Source organism: Dysidea avara, chromosome 12, assembly GCF_963678975.1.
Source record: "Dysidea avara chromosome 12, odDysAvar1.4, whole genome shotgun sequence".
NCBI classification, from domain to species: domain Eukaryota; kingdom Metazoa; phylum Porifera; class Demospongiae; order Dictyoceratida; family Dysideidae; genus Dysidea; species Dysidea avara.
In genome coordinates this window covers 25,962,649-25,980,250 of record NC_089283.1, presented here as the reverse complement: position 1 = coordinate 25,980,250, position 17,602 = coordinate 25,962,649, and the positions used below count along the sequence as shown (strand labels likewise).

At 38.9% G+C, this 17,602-nt stretch overlaps 2 protein-coding genes and 1 non-coding gene across 5 annotated transcripts; 2 read left to right on the top strand and 1 right to left on the bottom strand.

The window, feature by feature from the left end:
- Nucleotides 1-17: 17 nt before the first annotated feature.
- On the top strand, nt 18-10,636 carry LOC136241586 (cohesin subunit SA-1-like). Of its 2 annotated transcripts, XM_066032818.1 has the most exons (29): nt 18-206; nt 252-334; nt 383-503; nt 555-756; nt 804-934; nt 982-1,132; nt 1,183-1,334; nt 1,379-1,452; nt 1,501-1,566; nt 2,236-2,293; nt 2,342-2,675; nt 2,921-2,988; nt 3,060-3,119; nt 3,239-3,394; nt 3,714-3,803; nt 4,024-4,113; nt 4,163-4,222; nt 4,736-4,804; nt 4,856-4,933; nt 5,452-5,528; nt 5,586-5,751; nt 6,101-6,193; nt 6,240-6,297; nt 6,347-6,615; nt 7,176-7,349; nt 7,396-7,472; nt 9,411-9,682; nt 9,866-10,064; nt 10,472-10,636. In XM_066032818.1, the coding sequence occupies exons 1-29, from the start codon at nt 159-161 to the stop codon at nt 10,563-10,565; spliced, it is 3,570 nt and encodes a 1,189-aa protein (XP_065888890.1). In that variant the 5' UTR covers nt 18-158; the 3' UTR covers nt 10,566-10,636. The 2 variants fall into 2 exon arrangements, 1 of the variants encoding a protein (XP_065888890.1); XR_010694349.1 differs by lacking the exon at nt 10,472-10,636 and having other exon boundaries at nt 9,411-9,758; nt 9,816-9,944.
- On the top strand, nt 3,848-3,920 carry Trnai-gau (transfer RNA isoleucine (anticodon GAU)). Its single transcript has one exon. It is a non-coding gene; the product is annotated as a tRNA-Ile (tRNA).
- On the bottom strand, nt 10,566-16,647 carry LOC136241598 (transmembrane 9 superfamily member 2-like). 2 transcript variants are annotated; one of them, XR_010694354.1, is made up of 3 exons: nt 12,534-13,029; nt 10,865-11,020; nt 10,566-10,690 (listed from the first exon to the last, which is right to left on the bottom strand). XR_010694354.1 is itself a non-coding variant. In XM_066032837.1 (3 exons), exons 1-3 carry the CDS (start codon nt 16,628-16,630, stop codon nt 10,673-10,675), a joined length of 312 nt encoding a protein of 103 aa, XP_065888909.1. In that variant the 5' UTR covers nt 16,631-16,647; the 3' UTR covers nt 10,566-10,672. The 2 variants fall into 2 exon arrangements, 1 of the variants encoding a protein (XP_065888909.1); XM_066032837.1 differs by lacking the exon at nt 12,534-13,029 and adding an exon at nt 16,493-16,647.
- Between the last annotated feature and the right edge of the window lie 955 nt (nt 16,648-17,602).

Sequence of the window (17,602 nt, the reverse complement as noted above, 5' to 3'; positions counted from 1 at the left end):
TTACTAAATCTAAATAATCCGCGCCAAATACCGAATACCGTGTGATTAAACTGAAAGTTTCTTATCCAGCTAGAACGTTGTCATCTGCTCCACAGCAACAGGGTGTTGTATTAGAGTGCTTTAACTTGTGTGAAATTAGGCGGGAAAAGTGGCCCGCCATGCCGAGAAGAAGTACGAAGAAAGCGGCTAACGAGCAAGACCAGAGGGTATTGAAGTTGTTGTTGAAAAACGTGACATGTTTTGCTGTGTAGAGTACTAGAGTTCGTTCAGCCAGAGCTACCACAAAGAAGGCTCAAGATATTATAGACCCCTTACTAGCAGACACCTCTACAGAGTGAGCTATTAGCTGCTTTTTTTTTGATCCTATATTAACATGTTATAGGGAGCAACTAGATACTACCCCAGTAGCCTCCCCTATAACTCACTCAGTAGATGAAGAGTCACCAGACAAGTCTCCACCTCCTGCAAAGAGGACAACTCAAAAGAGGAAGAACACCTCTCGGGTTTGTTAATGTAACTCTCCGACTGTTGTAATACAATAGTTCGTGATGCAGGCACAAGGCACTGCCACCAAACGTACTAGGACATCTGAGACATCTACAGAGCTGTTATCTGCTGGATTGTTTGAGGCAGTGAAGGGTGGTAAGACTGCTCTCCGCAGTGTAATCAACCAATGGATTGATGAATACAAGAGGGAACCAACTAAAGCAATGTTAGATGTGATACAGTTTATTGTGGACAGTAGCGGCTGCAAGAGTACGTCAATTATTTTATAATAATTGTTGTTATTAATATAATATTAGGTAAGATTACAACTGAAATGTTTGAGCAAATGAAATACTCCGAAATTATTAGTCAACTAACTAAAAATTTTGCAGAGGAGAGTGGGGATTACCCATTAATAATTAGCACCCCAGCATACAAGAGATTTAAGGTAGTGATAATGTTACCACGGTGATTCAGTGTAATGGAGATATTTAGAATAACTTCATTGAGTTTGTGGAGAAGTTGATTGAGTTATGTCAGAATAATATTATTTATGATGGATACTTTCTTGATACCCTAACCATTTGGTTGATTGGCTTTACTGACTCTCAAGTACGTGCGTTCCGTCACACCTCCACATTAGCTTGTAAGTCAATGATCAATTGTCTTCATTGTCATCATCACCTACCTTTGCAGGTTGTAAGATAGTTAGCAGTTTGGTCAGAATAGCTAATGCTGTCCGTAATGATCTTGATATTGCCCAGCGTCAGCTTGATGCTGAGAAGAACAAGAGTACTCGTAGTCAAGCCACTGCTAAACTGGAGTTATTACAAACTAAACTAGCAGAGGTACTTGTCAACATGTTATACTAGGGATTATCCACATTGTATAGTTACAAGAGCACATGACAGACTTGGAGGGGAAAATGAGTGAAGTGTTTACTGGAGTATTTGTACACAGATACAGGTAGTGCTATCCCATAACTGTGTTTGTTGTGTGAGATACACACTATAGAGATAGTTATCATGAGATTAGAGCATTGTGTATTGGTGAACTGGGAGTGTGGATGAATACCTACAGGTCTGTTGTGTGTGTGTGTGTGTGTGTGTGTGTGTGTGTGTGTGTGTGTGTGTGTGTGTGTGTGTGTGTGTGTGTGTGTGTGTGTGTGTGTGTGTGTGTGTGTGTGTGTGTGTGTGTGTGTGTGTGTGTGTGTGTGTGTGTTTGTGGTGGTTAGGGTGTCCGCCTGGTGTTCCAAGCTTGATTCCCAGCTGGGTCACTTTGGTGTTGCTGTTGTTTCCTTGAGCAAGAAACTTTACTCACACTGCTCCAGTCTACCCAGCTGTTAAAATGGGGACCTGGTGGCCTGGTGCCAACTGGGGAAGCAGCCCACCCAGTTGTAACATTAATAGGTACCTGGTGTAAACTGGGGAAGCAAATGCTCAACTGTCCATGTCTCATATAGCAGTGGAAGGTCCAGGTGGGACTTTGGGTGTCCACACCTTCACCTGTGAGACATAGTACAGCCCCCTGCAGGTTACCAGTCCTGCCCCAGGATGGTATGCCTGGGGTGACCCATAGCACCTGAGTAACGCATAGGTGCCCCAGTGCTGGCCACTGGGTAGCGGGACCGTGTAGCGGCAGCTGAAGGCTTTGCATTTTGCTTTGTGTGTTTGTACTGTGCATGCATATGTGTGTGTGTGTGAGCTTGAGCGTGAGTGTGTAATCACTATGTGTACATTACTCCTCTAGTCATTTCTTTCTTGCTGACAACTACACCAAGTACATAGGCTGGATGTTATATGATAAGGTACTACTACACTGTGTACACTACACATCCTTCATTGTTCCAATATAGTCCAGTGAAGTGAGACTACAAGCATTACTAGCACTTAACACACTCTACTCGTGTGAGGAATACCCCACACATCTTGACCTGTTCACTCATCGGTTCAAGGAGAGGATAGTATCAATGAAACTTGATGTGGAGTCATCAGTTGCTGTACAAGCCATCAACCTGTGCTCCATCTTACTCCAGCTGGACTTGTTAGATGGAGAGGAGGCCAATGACATTTGTGAACTAGTGTTCATGGAGAATAGGGCTATTAGTCATGCTGCTGGACAGTTCCTCTGTCAGCATCTACTATCTGATGAGTTCCTGGAGAAGGCTAAAACAATGCAAATAAATCAAGGTATGCATCCCGGTATGTATAGCATGATAGTCTACCTGAATAGAGTACAGGTGGCCCTGTGTTTTGCTGGGTATAGTATGACTGGACTTGTGTGTGTGTGTGTGTGTGTGTGTGTGTGTGTGTGTGTGTGTGTGTGTGTGTGTGTGTGTGTGTGTGTGTGTGTGTGTGTGTGTGCACGCATGGCACTTGCATGCCTGCACATTGTTATATGCACACATGCAACTTGTAATTCCCAATATACACAGGGGAAAGGAGACCACCAGAGTCACATATTGTCCTCAAGGAATTGTTGAGGTTCTTCACCGAGGTCAAGGTAAGGCTAATGACTGTCATTATCATTGTGATCTTGATGATCATTGATATCATTGATCACATCATACACAGGTACATGAACATGCTCCATATTTTGTGGATGCTTTATGGGACTACACTCCAATATTGAAGGTGAGAACATGTAGAGGTTGATCTGGTGCAAACTATGCTGAGATGGTTATACTGGACTATCTCATACATATATAGCCAGTTATAAACTATACTGGTGTAATGTGTTTCCATCCTACCAGGACTGGCAGGCAATGACCCAGTTACTGATGGATGAGCCAAGCTCATCGTTACTTACTCTTGGTGATGAAGAGGAGACTGCTCTGGTTGAGGTGATGTGTTGTGCCATACAACGAGCTGTTGGAGCTTGTAACCCTCCTGGAAGGGGAAAAACCAGGGTAGGTAACCTGTACTTCTATGTGTTTCCTATAAGCAACTGCAAGACTTCAATACTTTTAAACAAGAGTCAAGAAATAAGGGAGAGTGTCTAACTGTCAGCAAACACCTCAGTAGTTTGTTCTCAGAATGAAGGCTTGACCTTATACACACTTAGAGGTGTCAATTTGATCAAGGGTGAACTTAACACATGTTTTTACCGACTCTCCCCATACAAATATTTGATTAAAAACATTGTACAATATTTTGCTTTCACTTATATCAAGAGTACATATCTTATCATGTACTCTTGCTTATATATATATATTGTATTTTGGGTAGACTGGTCCTCGTGACAAGAAACATCTCCAGTCTGTGAAAGAAGAATTGAGTCTTCACTTCATGACTGAACTGCCAGCGTTACTAGTGAAGGTGATGGCTTTAATAGTGCGTATTTGTGGTGGTCATTTCAAGTTGGTCCGTTAGCTCAGTCGGTAGAGCGTGGTGCTGATAACGCCAAGGTCGTGAGTTCGAGCCTCACACGGACCAGTTTTTTTTTCGTGTTTCGGGTACCTTTTCATAACACGTTTTTCACTTCCTGTTTTTTTTTTTCATTCCTAACCTTTTTGTGACACCTTTTTTTTGTACATAGTATGGCACTGATGTTTCCAAGGTGGCTAACCTGGTGACAATCCCACAACATTTTGATTACTACATTTATGTGGAGCACAGATTGCAGAAAGTCAGTGCTATAATACTGTACATTTTGCATATAACTTGTCTCCTCACAGCAACTAGAAGACTTGATGCAAGCTCTTAGGGACATTCTAATGCGACACTCTGACCAAGAGGTACACCCAATATGGACACAACAATAGTTGTGACATCCAATATGTTGTCACTTAAATTTCAAGCCTAGTTTATGTCACGACAGTGAAGGTATAAGAATCCCATTATATTGTACAGTGGGAATGGGCAATTATTCAGTTGTCATCATAATCGTGATTATTTTTTGGCTAAAATCAACATCATCATATTTTTGTTAATTGGTGATACTCGAAACTGGCAATAATCGTGATGACTGAGGAACTTTAAAAGTAATGATCATTAATCTTAAATATTTTGTCATCTAGTTGAATATTTTAGAGTTTTTGCTACAGTGGTTACGTGGACAATAATCATGATAATGGCTTGTGACAATAATCATATGGTAGAAATGTCAATACCACCTATCCCTATTGTTAATACTATAACTAAGACTACACATGTGCTATTGTCACTGTGCATGCTATACATAATCCTCATAAGGTCAAGTTATAATAACATGTCACCCTAGCAGTTGTACCATTACCCTGATTATATAGGTGCTGAACAGTTGTGGTATTACACTCAAGTGTCTACTTGATGCTGAACTACCTCAGAAGATGTCGCTGGTGAGTAGCTACAGTACTATCAGGCAGGAGAGGTTGATGTATTGTTGCTAGGAGGTGATCAAGAATGAAATGGTGGATGAAGTGGTAGCCAGCTTGAAGCAAAGTTTGCAAAGTGGAATACTTAAGGAGGTCTCTGTGTGTGTGTGTGTGTGTGTGTGTGTGTGTGTGTGTGTGTGTGTGTGTGTGTGTGTGTGTGTGTGTGTGTGTGTGTGTGTGTGTGTGTGTGTGTGTGTGTGTGTGTGTGTGTGTGTGTGTTGTATAGCGTGTGTGTTGTATAGCGTGTGTGTTGTGTTGTGTAATGTGTGTGTGTTGTGTAGTGTGTGTGTTGTGTAGTGTAGTGTGTGTTGTGTTATGTAGTGTGTGTGTGTTGTGTAGTGTGTTGTGTTATGTAGTGTGTGTTGTGTGTGTGTTGTGTTATGTAGTGTGTGTGTGTTGTGTAGTGTGTAGTGTTATGTAGTGTGTGTGTGTGTTGTGTAATATGTGTGTAGTGTAGTGTGTGTTGTGTTATATAGTGTGTTGTGTAGTGTAGTGTGTGTTGTACACATGCTTGTGTTACTGACTCAGTGTAGTAGTGTACATGTTAGTGTTATTTAGCACATTTTGTGACAATTGTTAAGATATAATTTATATGGTGAATTACTCCACAGATTGAAGAGAGAGATGAGGATGATGAAGATTTGTTTGCTCTAACTGTCACTCTACGTCGCCTCAAGGCACTCTTCATGTACACCACACACACTACTAACACGTCATATTGTAATCTTGCTTGTTGTCATTGCAGCTCATTCAACTTATCCACAATGGAGCTATCAGCAGAGTTATGGCTAATAGTTAAACAACTACAGGAGGGAGATCAGTTTGATGAGATCATATGTAACAGCTTGTCTTGTCTCATGTTTAATGCTCTCTGGTTAATGCACACCATTGACGCTGATGACCCAGACAAGGTGTGAGATCACTGTGTTACATACAGTTTAACAACATACACAACATAGTGTTATTTGTACATATACAGTGTAGCTTGGTAGAACTAAAAAAGATTATTAGCATATCAAGTGATTTAGTAGATGAAAGCTGATCCACACAATAACTACTTGTTGTACAAAGTTTGGTGAATTGTCTTCCCATTTCAAACATCAATGAAGTGGAAATTAAAAATATTTGTGAAAAGGTAACATAGATCACATCTTCACTTTGCACTTTCAGAAACTTCTCAGTAACTTTGTGTGTGTTAAGCCTGTACATGTGCTAGTATTAAGATTGCCCTTATTAGGAAGTAATTGTTGCTATTTATAGAACCAGATGCGTGCAGTGAAGACAGAGAGTTGTGAACTGATTGATAATTGTCATGAGCTGCTGCAGCTTGGTACAAGGGATGTGCAAAAAGAGGTGTGACTAGACTTCTCATGTGATCTAAAGCTACTCCCCCCTGCAGGCCTATACTACACTGTGTGACACACTGATAGTATTCTCTAGAAGGATCAGGACCACAAGTCAGCACGTGTCCTTTTGCGTGTAACAATATTACGTTATACACCACAGCCCCCTTGTTAGCACCCCTGGCCTATATCCCTAATGACACGTTTCAGAGACATGTGAGGGACTATGTGACGTCTCATGTGTTCTCAGAGATGGAGCAGCTGGAACAAGAGATGAGTATTGATGAGGAAGAGCAGAATGAGGAGAAGGCTCTTGCTCTGGCTAAGGCTATTAATGATCGTCGGGTAGCACTGGCCGGATATCTTAAACTGATTGTGTTTAATGTGTTTGATGTTCCCCTTGCTGCCCCTGTGTTTGCTCATTATGTGAAGGTGAGGATAATGTGTGTTGTACATGGACATGTATGTATAATATACCATATAGCTGGTTTTGTCACAAGGATTTTTTTCATGTCAGGTACAAACTCACAAAAAAAAATTTATGCACTACAATTAAAACGTCACCACTGTTTACCTGTTACCACACAAGCTATATCACCACCTTGTCCTATAACTACTACATAATCTTGTTATTGTTCTTGGCAGGTGTCCCACAGTTTTGTATGAATCCTTTGTAACTGTCACCTCATATCGATTTACAACGTTGTGTAATTCCCTATCAGTTCCCCAAACACTGCAGTCCATATTTCATTATAAGCCACAGATGCAAGAGCTTTTACAGAACACCAAGGTCATTTTCCAATGAGTTTCCCTATGTCTTCTTTGCATGTCTCAAATACAGTGGTGAGCATTTAAAAGAATAATGAATTGCTGCGAGATTTTTTGTGCAACGACAGTGTTTGTGAAATTTTTTTTTTTTACTCAGCATAAAGCTGGTGGCTATATGGTATGTGTGGCCATACACACCATCTATAATATTGTTACATTCACAGCATTCTGATAACTTTGGTGATATCATAAAGTTCACACTGAGCAAGTTTCGTGAAGCAAGTCCCAACCAATGGTACCAGCCCATCCTACTGGCCTTACAACAAGAGTTTGAACGTGTTAGGGACCTCAATGGTGGGGTCATCGATCATACTAGTGCTGAGTGGGCAGACACTAAAGTAAACAGGTAGTATTAGTTGTTGTCCATTTCATCATCTCCTCCAGGATCTAGCTAGAAGATTTGGTCTAATGTTTGGCTTTGATGCAGCAAAGTCTCGTCAACCATTAGTTGGACTACACAGGTATGTATGTAGGGCTGTAATGATATTATAGTACTTCATAGAGTTAACAATCAAATACTAGCTGTCCACTTGTATTCATATTATGTAATGTTTTTTATACCATAAGCAGTTTACAACTTTTCAACTAACGCCAATAATACACATTGTATCAAATAGTGATGTTAGTGTTCCATTAATCAAACTCCAAGTTCTTCTGGTGTCATGTGATCTTGTTTATTATATTTTAGCCACAATTACACAAGAAGATCTAGTCCAGTGTTTATATACCTTATATGTAACACTTTCACACCTCAGATCAAAGGAGCCACCCAGGCTACATTTTGTATGTAGCCCAGCTAGCCGGGCTACAACTGGGCAGTGATTATATAGATGTTGAAGCTGAAATCGATTATGGGGACAGAGTTAGGGTCACTACTCTAAAAATGTACTGTATAGGGGGGAAGTTTCGATGGGCTAAATGTTCGCGGATTTCACGGTTTTGTCAAAAACCGCGAAAGTTCCCCGCGAATGCTACTGCTAGCTGTGATTTCCGAATTGATTTGATGTGTCACATAAGTCAAGTTGTTTAACAATGTGGAAAGTCCTGCAACAGCCCAGCTTCTTTCTTGAGCCATGCCCACTTATTGGATTGTGCATCACTGTCTGTTACTAATCATATGTGGAACCACACCCATTTATCTAGGAGTGTTTGCCATGTACGAAGCCACGTGCATTTCTGTGTGACGCCCATTGTAGAGCCACGCCCACTTTAATCAATCATCAGATGCCTGCCGCCATACTTTTATCCACCGCGAAAGTTTAACCACGATTAAGTTTGTTTGCTCTCTACCGTGAAACTTTCCCCCTATACAGTAACTTGTTACATATTACTAGTTACTTCTGTACAATGTAATGCTTACAGTTACATATTACTCCCAGAAAAATAGTAACTAGTTACATATTACACATTACTTTGAGTACTGTAACTAGTAATATTACATTTGTTCATTACAAGCTATAAATTAAGCCCAGCCTTCTAAATACATGCTACCAGCCTACAACTACAAGTGAGACACACATTTCTCTGGTGTAACTCAGCCTCACAAACATACTTTGTTGTAGTATCTTGGTCTCAAGGGCATCCCCCATACGCTATCACTATTAATTATGTTCTTGCCTGTACAGTGCTGTCAGGACCCAAAATGCAGCCAATTACATGCACAACTTGGATTTTGCCATGAAAACCACTCAGACGGAGAGCGTTTTGTTATCCTCGTCATCCTACGAGTTGAAAAACGTTGGGCTAAAGTGAGAACTAGTGCTATAGCTCGTTTCCGAATATTTTTGAATATGGACATACCCCCACCACAAAGCTATCACTCTGTACAGAGTATCCACTTTTTTTAATCTTGACATACAATGGAAAATACACATGACAACAAATGCTACAAACTATATAACCACAATGAATAAAATGCAACTACTGGGAAAGGGGAAAATCATCATCACCACCTTGCAGAGCCCATAATCAAAAATTTTAGGTATGCATATATAATACATCCAGTGGCTGAACTCGTATTGGCTCGGGTGATTGATCACCCTGTACAGGTTATCGGCCTGATAAGTGTTACATATTAGCTGTAACATGGGGCATTTGGGCTTTGCCCGATATGTATGCCCTCAGGTCTGGGGCCCTTGGAGAGTCTCAGGCAAAGCCAAGCCCCCTCATGTCTGTGTTACAACTATTACATGTATCATGAGGAACTGCAGTATCGCTAATTTCTATTTGCAGTTCTCCATTACAGTATTTGGGCTTTTTCTTAGTAATGATATTGAAATATTGTAGATCCCTACAATATCACAAGCTATATAGTTCCCATGTGATGTGTTAACAATTTATTGCCTAGCAACCAATATATTATGTAGTAAGTAATCATCCTCTAACATGTGGTCCTACAGAGAAGGTATTGCTTATGCCCTGGAGGGTTTAGACAAGACATCCAGTGATCCTCCATACAACATTGATTTCCTTGAAATACTTGCTGAGTTGTCATCACGTCTGATAGAAGTGGACCGGTCAGGTAATAGAGGATTGACAGTCTACTTGAAGGAGCAGCTACCAGAGGAGTTAACAGATGAGTGGGAACCTCTAGTAGTCTATCAGGCCTCACTGACTGGTAGGAAGGATGATACAGTAACTGATAAGAGGAAATCAGCTAACAAGCAAACTGGTAGGGTATAACCAGTGCTGGAAACAACATTGGTCATTTCTGGGTCAGACAGACTTTATACATTTCAATTGAAAAGGTTGAAACAGTATCTTTGAAAAAACAGCTGACCAATCTCTGACCAATTTCTTTCTAGCACTGGTCTTGATCAAACTGTGCATTGTGTTGATCAACGGTGTGGTCAAGGTGGGAGAGGTGGTAAAGGACCTGGTAGAAGACGTAAACAGCAGAATCAAGATCAAGATACTAAAACAAAAAGGGGTAGGAAACGTAAACAAGTACATCAAGAATCTGAAGACGATCAAAGTGACCAAGAGAGTGAGAAATCAGATGATCAGGAAAATCAAGAGGATCAAGATCAACCACAAGAGGATGCCAATGAAGAGTAAGCTCCTAATTACAAATACATATTTGTGACAGTATATGGTTACACTGATTCCTCAATTATCTGATCCTCTTGGGACCAAGACATGTTCAGATAATCAAAGCCCATTCATAGAGCCTTGTTCAAATACTAGAACACACATCTTAGACTAAACACTCTAATAGAGCAGTCATTTCTACTGTTAGGATAATTGAGGGATCACTGTACTACAATAGAGTTGACCTCTCTTAACAAACTCTCCGAATAAAGACATAATAGAAAACACCTCCATATAAGGATAAACATTTTTGTCCCAACCGGTCCGGTTCCATACATAATCACCTCTGAAAGAGGACCACCTCTTAGTAAAAATGTTGTTTGTGCCAAAGTGTCCATTACAGATAGTCATACAAGTGATGTCTTTACAGAACAACAGGACAGTCATGGATGAGTAGTAGACCAAAGAGAAGGAAGAGAGTTAAGAAGAACATGACCAATAGTGTCACTACACCAGAGACATGATAACACTAACAACTGTTGTTATTAAATATGTAACCAAACATGATATTATCATTACTACTAGTCAATCTTCACTATGCTGTAGATCTTCCTCACAAACAACAGACAAGCTAGGAATCCAAATGAACCTGTTAACAACAACAATAATAACATCAACAATAACACAACCTAGTATTATATTATAGTTGAGCTGTTAACTGAGAATACAGTTTAAAGACAAACGTGCTATTTCATCTTGTCTCCACTAGAAGATGTGCAACACTTAAAAGTGCTGAAAATATATCCCTAATATTTTCACTCACCTTGACGTCACAATGTAGTGATCTCAGTAATACCATGGCAGAGAGGAAGATTGTTATGACAATGGAGTTAAGGAGACTAAACCACTGAATGTTAGTATGAGGTAGTGAGTTGAGTATGTAGTCCCAGCGTGATGTCCATCTTACTCCTTCAAGTTCCTGTGGAGTATCAAATAATTATGACACAGATCTTGTTCATCCTTTAGTGGTTGAACTATCACACAAGTGTTCATGTCCCAGTGTGCTACACACACAAACTACACTAATACTAACTAGTGGTTTTGATATTTTATAGACCGTACAATATTATTGTTACTTGATATTCCAGTATAGCTATATTATCAGTATGTCTTAGATGACATGTTACACCTCTACTATGCATCAGATACAATAGTACAATTTCTAAACATTTTTACTCAAGACAGAATATTGTGCTGGCAAGCTGATTGTAGTATATCAGTTCATGTGTACACTACTTTACATACAAGTGTTGAAAGAGTTTATCAAAATACATGATATTGCAGTGTTAAGAAATTAGACAGATACACACACTGTACATGTTCATATTACACTGGTCCCCAGGTGTCCATATTACACTGGTCCCAAGGTGTCCATAATACACTGGTCCCAAGGTGTCCATAATACACTGGTCCCCAGGTGTCCATAATACACTGGTCCCAAGGTGTCCATATTACACTGGTCCCCAGGTGTCCATATTACACTGGTCCCTAGGTGTCCATATTACAGTATACATCTCCTGTCTCCAGTGTAATAGCAGTGATGAGCAGGTTAGTTTAGTGACACATGAGATAACTTTGTGTGAAATACATTTGTACAGTAATTACGTATGTTGGACAAATTCCAAACAGATGGGTAAATTGTTGCTACAGTAGACCTTCTTGTGTTATTGTTAACAATTATGGAAGAAATTCCACACTTGTGCCCCAGGTATTTCCCCTAGGGATATAAACTACTAAGGTATCCAGTATGCTGCCATCCATGCATAGATTTCAAGGAACATAAAGGTATCGAGTTTTGTCAAAAAGAATGTTTGGTAATGGAACTCTATTATACTTCCCCACCCAACTTGTGTTCTACCCAGTCCAAATATTATTTTACTAATTGAAATATTGGACCCATCCACTGGTCCAACCTATAGCTACCATTCTGTCCTATCATGGGAAACTGATTATTTCATTGTAGTTATTTGGACCCCATTAGAATCTTGAACATGCTGAATTATTATGGTAACCAGCTCTGTCAGTATAAATACATCCAATTGAATTCCTAACTATTGTTGATAATTGGACATTTGAATGATGTCATAACTTAATCCATTATTTCTGCTGGACTGAAATCACTCTATCTGTTGTTAATTACATACAACACTATGTGGTGGAACTGATATTGGATCTGTCAAACTGAATATTGTAACACTTGTAACATAATTTCAGAGTAAAGCTATTCACAGAAATATTTAGCTAGATCTTTGACCCCCTTATTATGGAAACTATTGGAGACATTTTCTTTCCCTGGTCCAGTGTAATTGAACTGTTAATAATTCAATTGAAATGTTTGCACCCTTGTCGAATTTTTAAAACAGTCAAGGAACAGATGTTGATTTAAACTACTAAGTTATTTTCATGGTCAGATAGACTGCCCTTGCCCTCACCTTTAGTACTGGTAGTGGCTGTACAAATCTGGATCACACCTGTCCCTGCAACTTTATGGATGGCTAGATTAGTTTGGATGTTGTAGGAACATCTCTTTGAACATCTCTGTGCAAAGAAGAGCCACTAAATGTGTTCAGGATCTGTCCAGTTTAGAGTATGATGAACGTCTGGTTACCCTCAAGCTTCCTACATTGTCATATCGAAGGAATCGTGCTTATGGTATATAATATCTTACAAGGGAATGTTAATCTTCAACCTGGATTATTTTTCCACCTGAATTTGTCAAATGCCACAAGGGGACATGACTTCAAACTTTTTAAACCTCATGCCCAAAAGAACGTTCGCAGTAAATTCTTTTCAGTAAGAACCATCAATTCATGGAATAATTTACCCAATTATGTAGTGTCGTCTAATTCTACTGACAACTTTAAAATTTTGATTGATAACTTTTATTCTTAATGTAATTGTTTATTGTAATGAGCAGGACTCACAGGCATAATGCCTTTATCTCTGTATTTAATAATAATAATCTCTTAGTCGAGGGAGGGGTATAGCACAGTTCAATGTATTCAAAACACTCATCCTCTTTCTGTAGGGATCTTGGCATGCTCAAAAGCACATCCTGAGATAAATTATTAATCAAAGGTCTTGTCACATTTCTTTTAGACTGACTGCTCTATTAGAGTATTTTAGTTAAAATCAAACTTGTTGTTTAATCATTTTATCTAGCTAGCTACTACATACAGGCACACAATAATTACAATCAATGGTATTGGGGGTACAGTAGTGAAGGTCCTCTAGCTCTGGGCTAGTATATGACTATCAATAAAGTACTTACAATACTTAGCTATATTTCATTAACAGTGACGTAGCCAGGAAAAAAATTGTACCGAGGCAAAGTTGATACATTGATGTAATTGAGAACTTGTGCTTCTGACTCAACTGATTCACAAATACTTTCAAGTATGGGTGGGCAGCATTTGGAGGTTGACTATCTGGTTGGATGGCAGAAAGTGTTTCAGAAAAGTTAGCATTTTTCTACATGTCATAAGTACTGCTCCAGCTTAGTTAATACTACAGTTTACCATGCTATAATTATTTTAGATTAGTTTAATTGCACTCAACACAACTTACTCTGGAAATATTTTGAGTGGTCAGGACTACAACAGAGGTCACAGTCATGTACACTAGTACTTTTTATTGATCTGATGTGATGTTTAAGTGAAGATTATCTCTTTCTTGTGATGCTCAACTGCATGAGCATGTCAAACTAGGGAGTCTGGGGGCATGCTCCCTCAAGGAAAGTTTTAAATGTTTTGAAATGGCATGTGGAGGCTATTTTATTTGAGTGTAACTGCTATTAATGGATGATATGTAGCTCAGTGCAATGCCATGCAGTTGACTCATTGGAACTTTTGAAAAGACAATTAACATTAATGTAAATGATTTAGACTAAGCAGTGTAATGAGAACAGTGGCTATAATCTGTACACTGAGTGCTCTATTAGAGTATATAATGATGACTGCTCTATGAAAGTATCTTGATCTTTTTGCAAATTCAAGTAGCTGTAAAGTGGTCCAGCACCATGTCACCATGGGTTCTAGCCCTGCTTAGTACTACAGCCATAGATTCCATTATGTGTGGTACAGTAATGCTGTCTAGTAACATTTTGAGTAGAAAATCTGGGGTGCCAAAACTCAGGCCTGCTCAGCTCGTTGTTGAGCATTTTTACTGAGGCAGTTTCCTCGGTTGCCTCAATGGTAGCTACACCACTGCTTAAAGGTATGAGCAAGGATTGCCACATTTAAAGTTAGATGAAAATGTGTCCATAATTTATATATAGTCTTGATAGACTGAATATTGGGGATAGGGTGTTCCATAATTGAGAGATTCTAATGAAATAAAATGTCTACTATAATTCAGCAAAAGGGAAGTGACATGGAAGACCTACACATTTGTGAATTTAACGATATTTTTAATTGGTAAGAAGCCATTCAAAGATTTAAGAATACTGCAAAGTACAGTTAGTCATAAACTGATATATCCAGGGAGGTTACAACAAATCACAAAATTAGTTTACATTATAAATACTTCCAGAGATTGAGATTCTATAGTGTCAGTGGGTAGATTATTTCAATCAAGGATAGATCTGGGGTAACCCCAGTGGCGTAGCTACCACTGAGGCAACCGAGGCAGCTGCCTCGGTAAAAAAAAAATGCTCAACAATTCAGGCTGAGCACTTAGCAGGCCTGAGTTTTGGCACCTTGAATAATCTACTCAAACGTTACTATACAGCATTACTGTACCACACACAATAGAATCTATGGCTGTAGTACTAAGCAGGCCGGAGCCCATGGCGACACATTCCTGGACCACTTTTCAGCTACTTGAATTTGTATGTGGAAAAAGATCGAGATACTCTAATAGAACAGTCATCGTACTACACTCTAATAGAGCATTCAGTGTAAATTAATATAGCCAGTGCTCTTACACAGCTTGGTCTAAATCATTTACATTGTTAATCGTACTTCTCAAAAGTGTTCCAATGAATCAACTACATGGCATTGCATTGAGCCCATTGATCATGCATGTATATCATGATAATAGCCTCCACATGTCATTTCAAAGCATATATTTTCAAAATTTTCCTTGAGGGAGCATGCCCCCAGACTCCCTAGCTTGACATACTTAGCACATGTAGTTGATTATTTCATATATGAAAGAGATACCTCTGACTTAAACATCATATCGGATCAATAAAAGTATAATATGCATGACTATGACCTCTGTTGCAGTCCATGGATGGCCTGACCACTCAAAATATCTCCAGAGTAAGTCAGTTATTTTTGTGTTAAACTAGTCTAATAATTGAAGCATGGTATACTATTGCATTAACTAAGCTGGAGCATGACATGTAGAAAAATACTCAGTCTTCTGAAACAGTACTAGTTTCTTCCATCCAACCAGAGAATCAACCTGCAAATGCTGTACCACCCATGCTTGAAAGTGTTTGTGAATCAGTTGAGTCACAAGCAGACTTTCTCAATTACGTCAATGTATAACTTACTTTGCCTCGGTAAAATTTTTTCTCTAGCTACGCCACTGGGGATATAGTAGTTGAATTAATAGTGCTAGTTAAAGGGATCTCAAAATGGAGAGGGTGGTGGTGGCGGGTGGCCATGGGATAAGTGGTGTTTGAAAAAAAGCCAGGGATTTTAAGAACTGATGATGAGAGATGGTGTTGTAGAAATTGTTACATACGCCGATGTTGGAGAGTAGGCCATTGTAAATCTGTTAACATAGTTGGTGTTGTTGACCCAACAAGTAACACGTTGTTGTACCATATCTAATTATTTTGTATGTCCTACTGTTAGTAAAGAATGACTGATGGTACCTAATATGGTAAGGTATATATCACAGTGTTGACCTTCCCACCCTGCAAACCAGAACTGCAGCAAAACCGCATGTCATTTAGGTATTATCAAGAGTTCATACTATTATGAACTCTTGGTATTATTTCAGATCACTCCCTGTTTACCTATCTTTATGGAGTGTCAGTGGCTATTTTATTTATTTATTTATTTTAGACTTTACAGCATACAGAATTACAATGATACATGGTTACAACAGATTAGTGGCTACTGAAGGTCACTGGCAACCAGTACCATGCAGTGACCTAAAATAATTACAATTGATTAGTTATAGTTATATAGTGATTATTTTGATCAGTTATTGATCAGCAGCTTCTTTCACCCCTTGAAATAAGTTACCACACCATTTACCTGCCACATGCATACAATGATTTGTATAAAGTGAAAATAATAGCTTGCCCGTGTTAGTGAACGTTCTATTAGAGTATTTAGTGCTAACTGAACATCTAACTGAACATCTAACGAACTACTCTAATAGAACAGTCAGCAAGCATACTGTAGCTACTCTTAAGATTTACACCATTTACCTGAAGAGAAGTTGATGGACCAGCCAAGATGTGTTCCGCGCGTTCACCGCGTGACGATCTATTATATGTATAGAGCACCCTGAGGCACGGAGCAGCAATTTCAGTGTTAAGACTTCCTCGCGGCATGGAATAGCACATGAGTCACTTCTTTCTTAGTGAAAGGTAGCTTTATAGTAAATATTCCATTAAATGCGCTGTAGCGGTAATTTAAAGCGCTAAAAATTATTATTATTATTATTATTATTATTTATTACAGGTAATTTATAAGGCTAAACAGCCTGTTACACCTGATCAACAGGTAAAAAAAGTACAAGTAGACTAATTACATACATTTATACATAGTGTTAGATGAATATTGGTCAATCAATTTCTTAAAATCATCAACTGATGCTGCACATGCTACTTCTTGGGGTAAATTATTCCATGGTTCAACAACTCTTCTTGTAAAAAAATATTTCCTGGCATCTGTTCTTGAAAAATATTTAAATAGCTTAAATGTATGACCTCTGGTATGGGTAATGGGTGAAAAAGTAAAAAAATCAGAATGGTCTATATCATACTTATCATGTAGCATATTGTAGACAGCAATCATGTCACCTCTATAACGTCTATAATGTAATGATGGCAAGTTAAGTACTTTCAATCGTTCCTCGTAGTCAAGATTTCTTATAGATTTGATCATTCTAGTTGCTTTCCGTTGGATTTTTTCTAATTTTTGGATGTCTGTTTTATAGTAAGGTCCCCAAACCAAGTTACCATATTCTAAAATAGGACGTACTATTGATTTGTATAAACATGTAAATGAATCTACAGAAATATCCGAAAAGGTCTGTTTAATAAGGCCAAGAAGTCTATTAGCCTTATTAACCACTGCCGAACACTGACTATGAAACTTGAGATTGCCATCAATCAACACCCCCAAATCCTTTTCCTCATTTACCTTAACAATGTCCATCCCATCCATCTTATAACAATATCTTGGATTAAACTGACCTATATGTAGTATTTTACATTTAGAAATGTTGAAAGGCAACTGCCACATTACTGACCATTCAATGCAAGCTTTAATATCATCTTGCAGGGAGGATATTGGGTTAGCACGACTAATGC

Bases quoted from the DNA above. Each gene is read 5' to 3' on its own strand.
- LOC136241598 (XM_066032837.1), bottom strand. From the start codon at position 16,630: ATGTGCTATTCCATGCCGCGAGGAAGTCTTAACACTGAAATTGCTGCT. The intron at 11,021-16,492 runs GTAAATGGTGTA...GATACTCCACAG, and splicing joins GTCCATCAACTTCTCTTCAG to GAACTTGAAGGAGTAAGATG.
- LOC136241586 (XM_066032818.1), top strand. From the start codon at position 159: ATGCCGAGAAGAAGTACGAAGAAAGCGGCTAACGAGCAAGACCAGAGG. The intron at 504-554 runs GTTTGTTAATGT...TTCGTGATGCAG, and splicing joins AGAGGAAGAACACCTCTCGG to GCACAAGGCACTGCCACCAA. The intron at 1,453-1,500 runs GTAGTGCTATCC...TACACACTATAG, and splicing joins GTATTTGTACACAGATACAG to AGATAGTTATCATGAGATTA.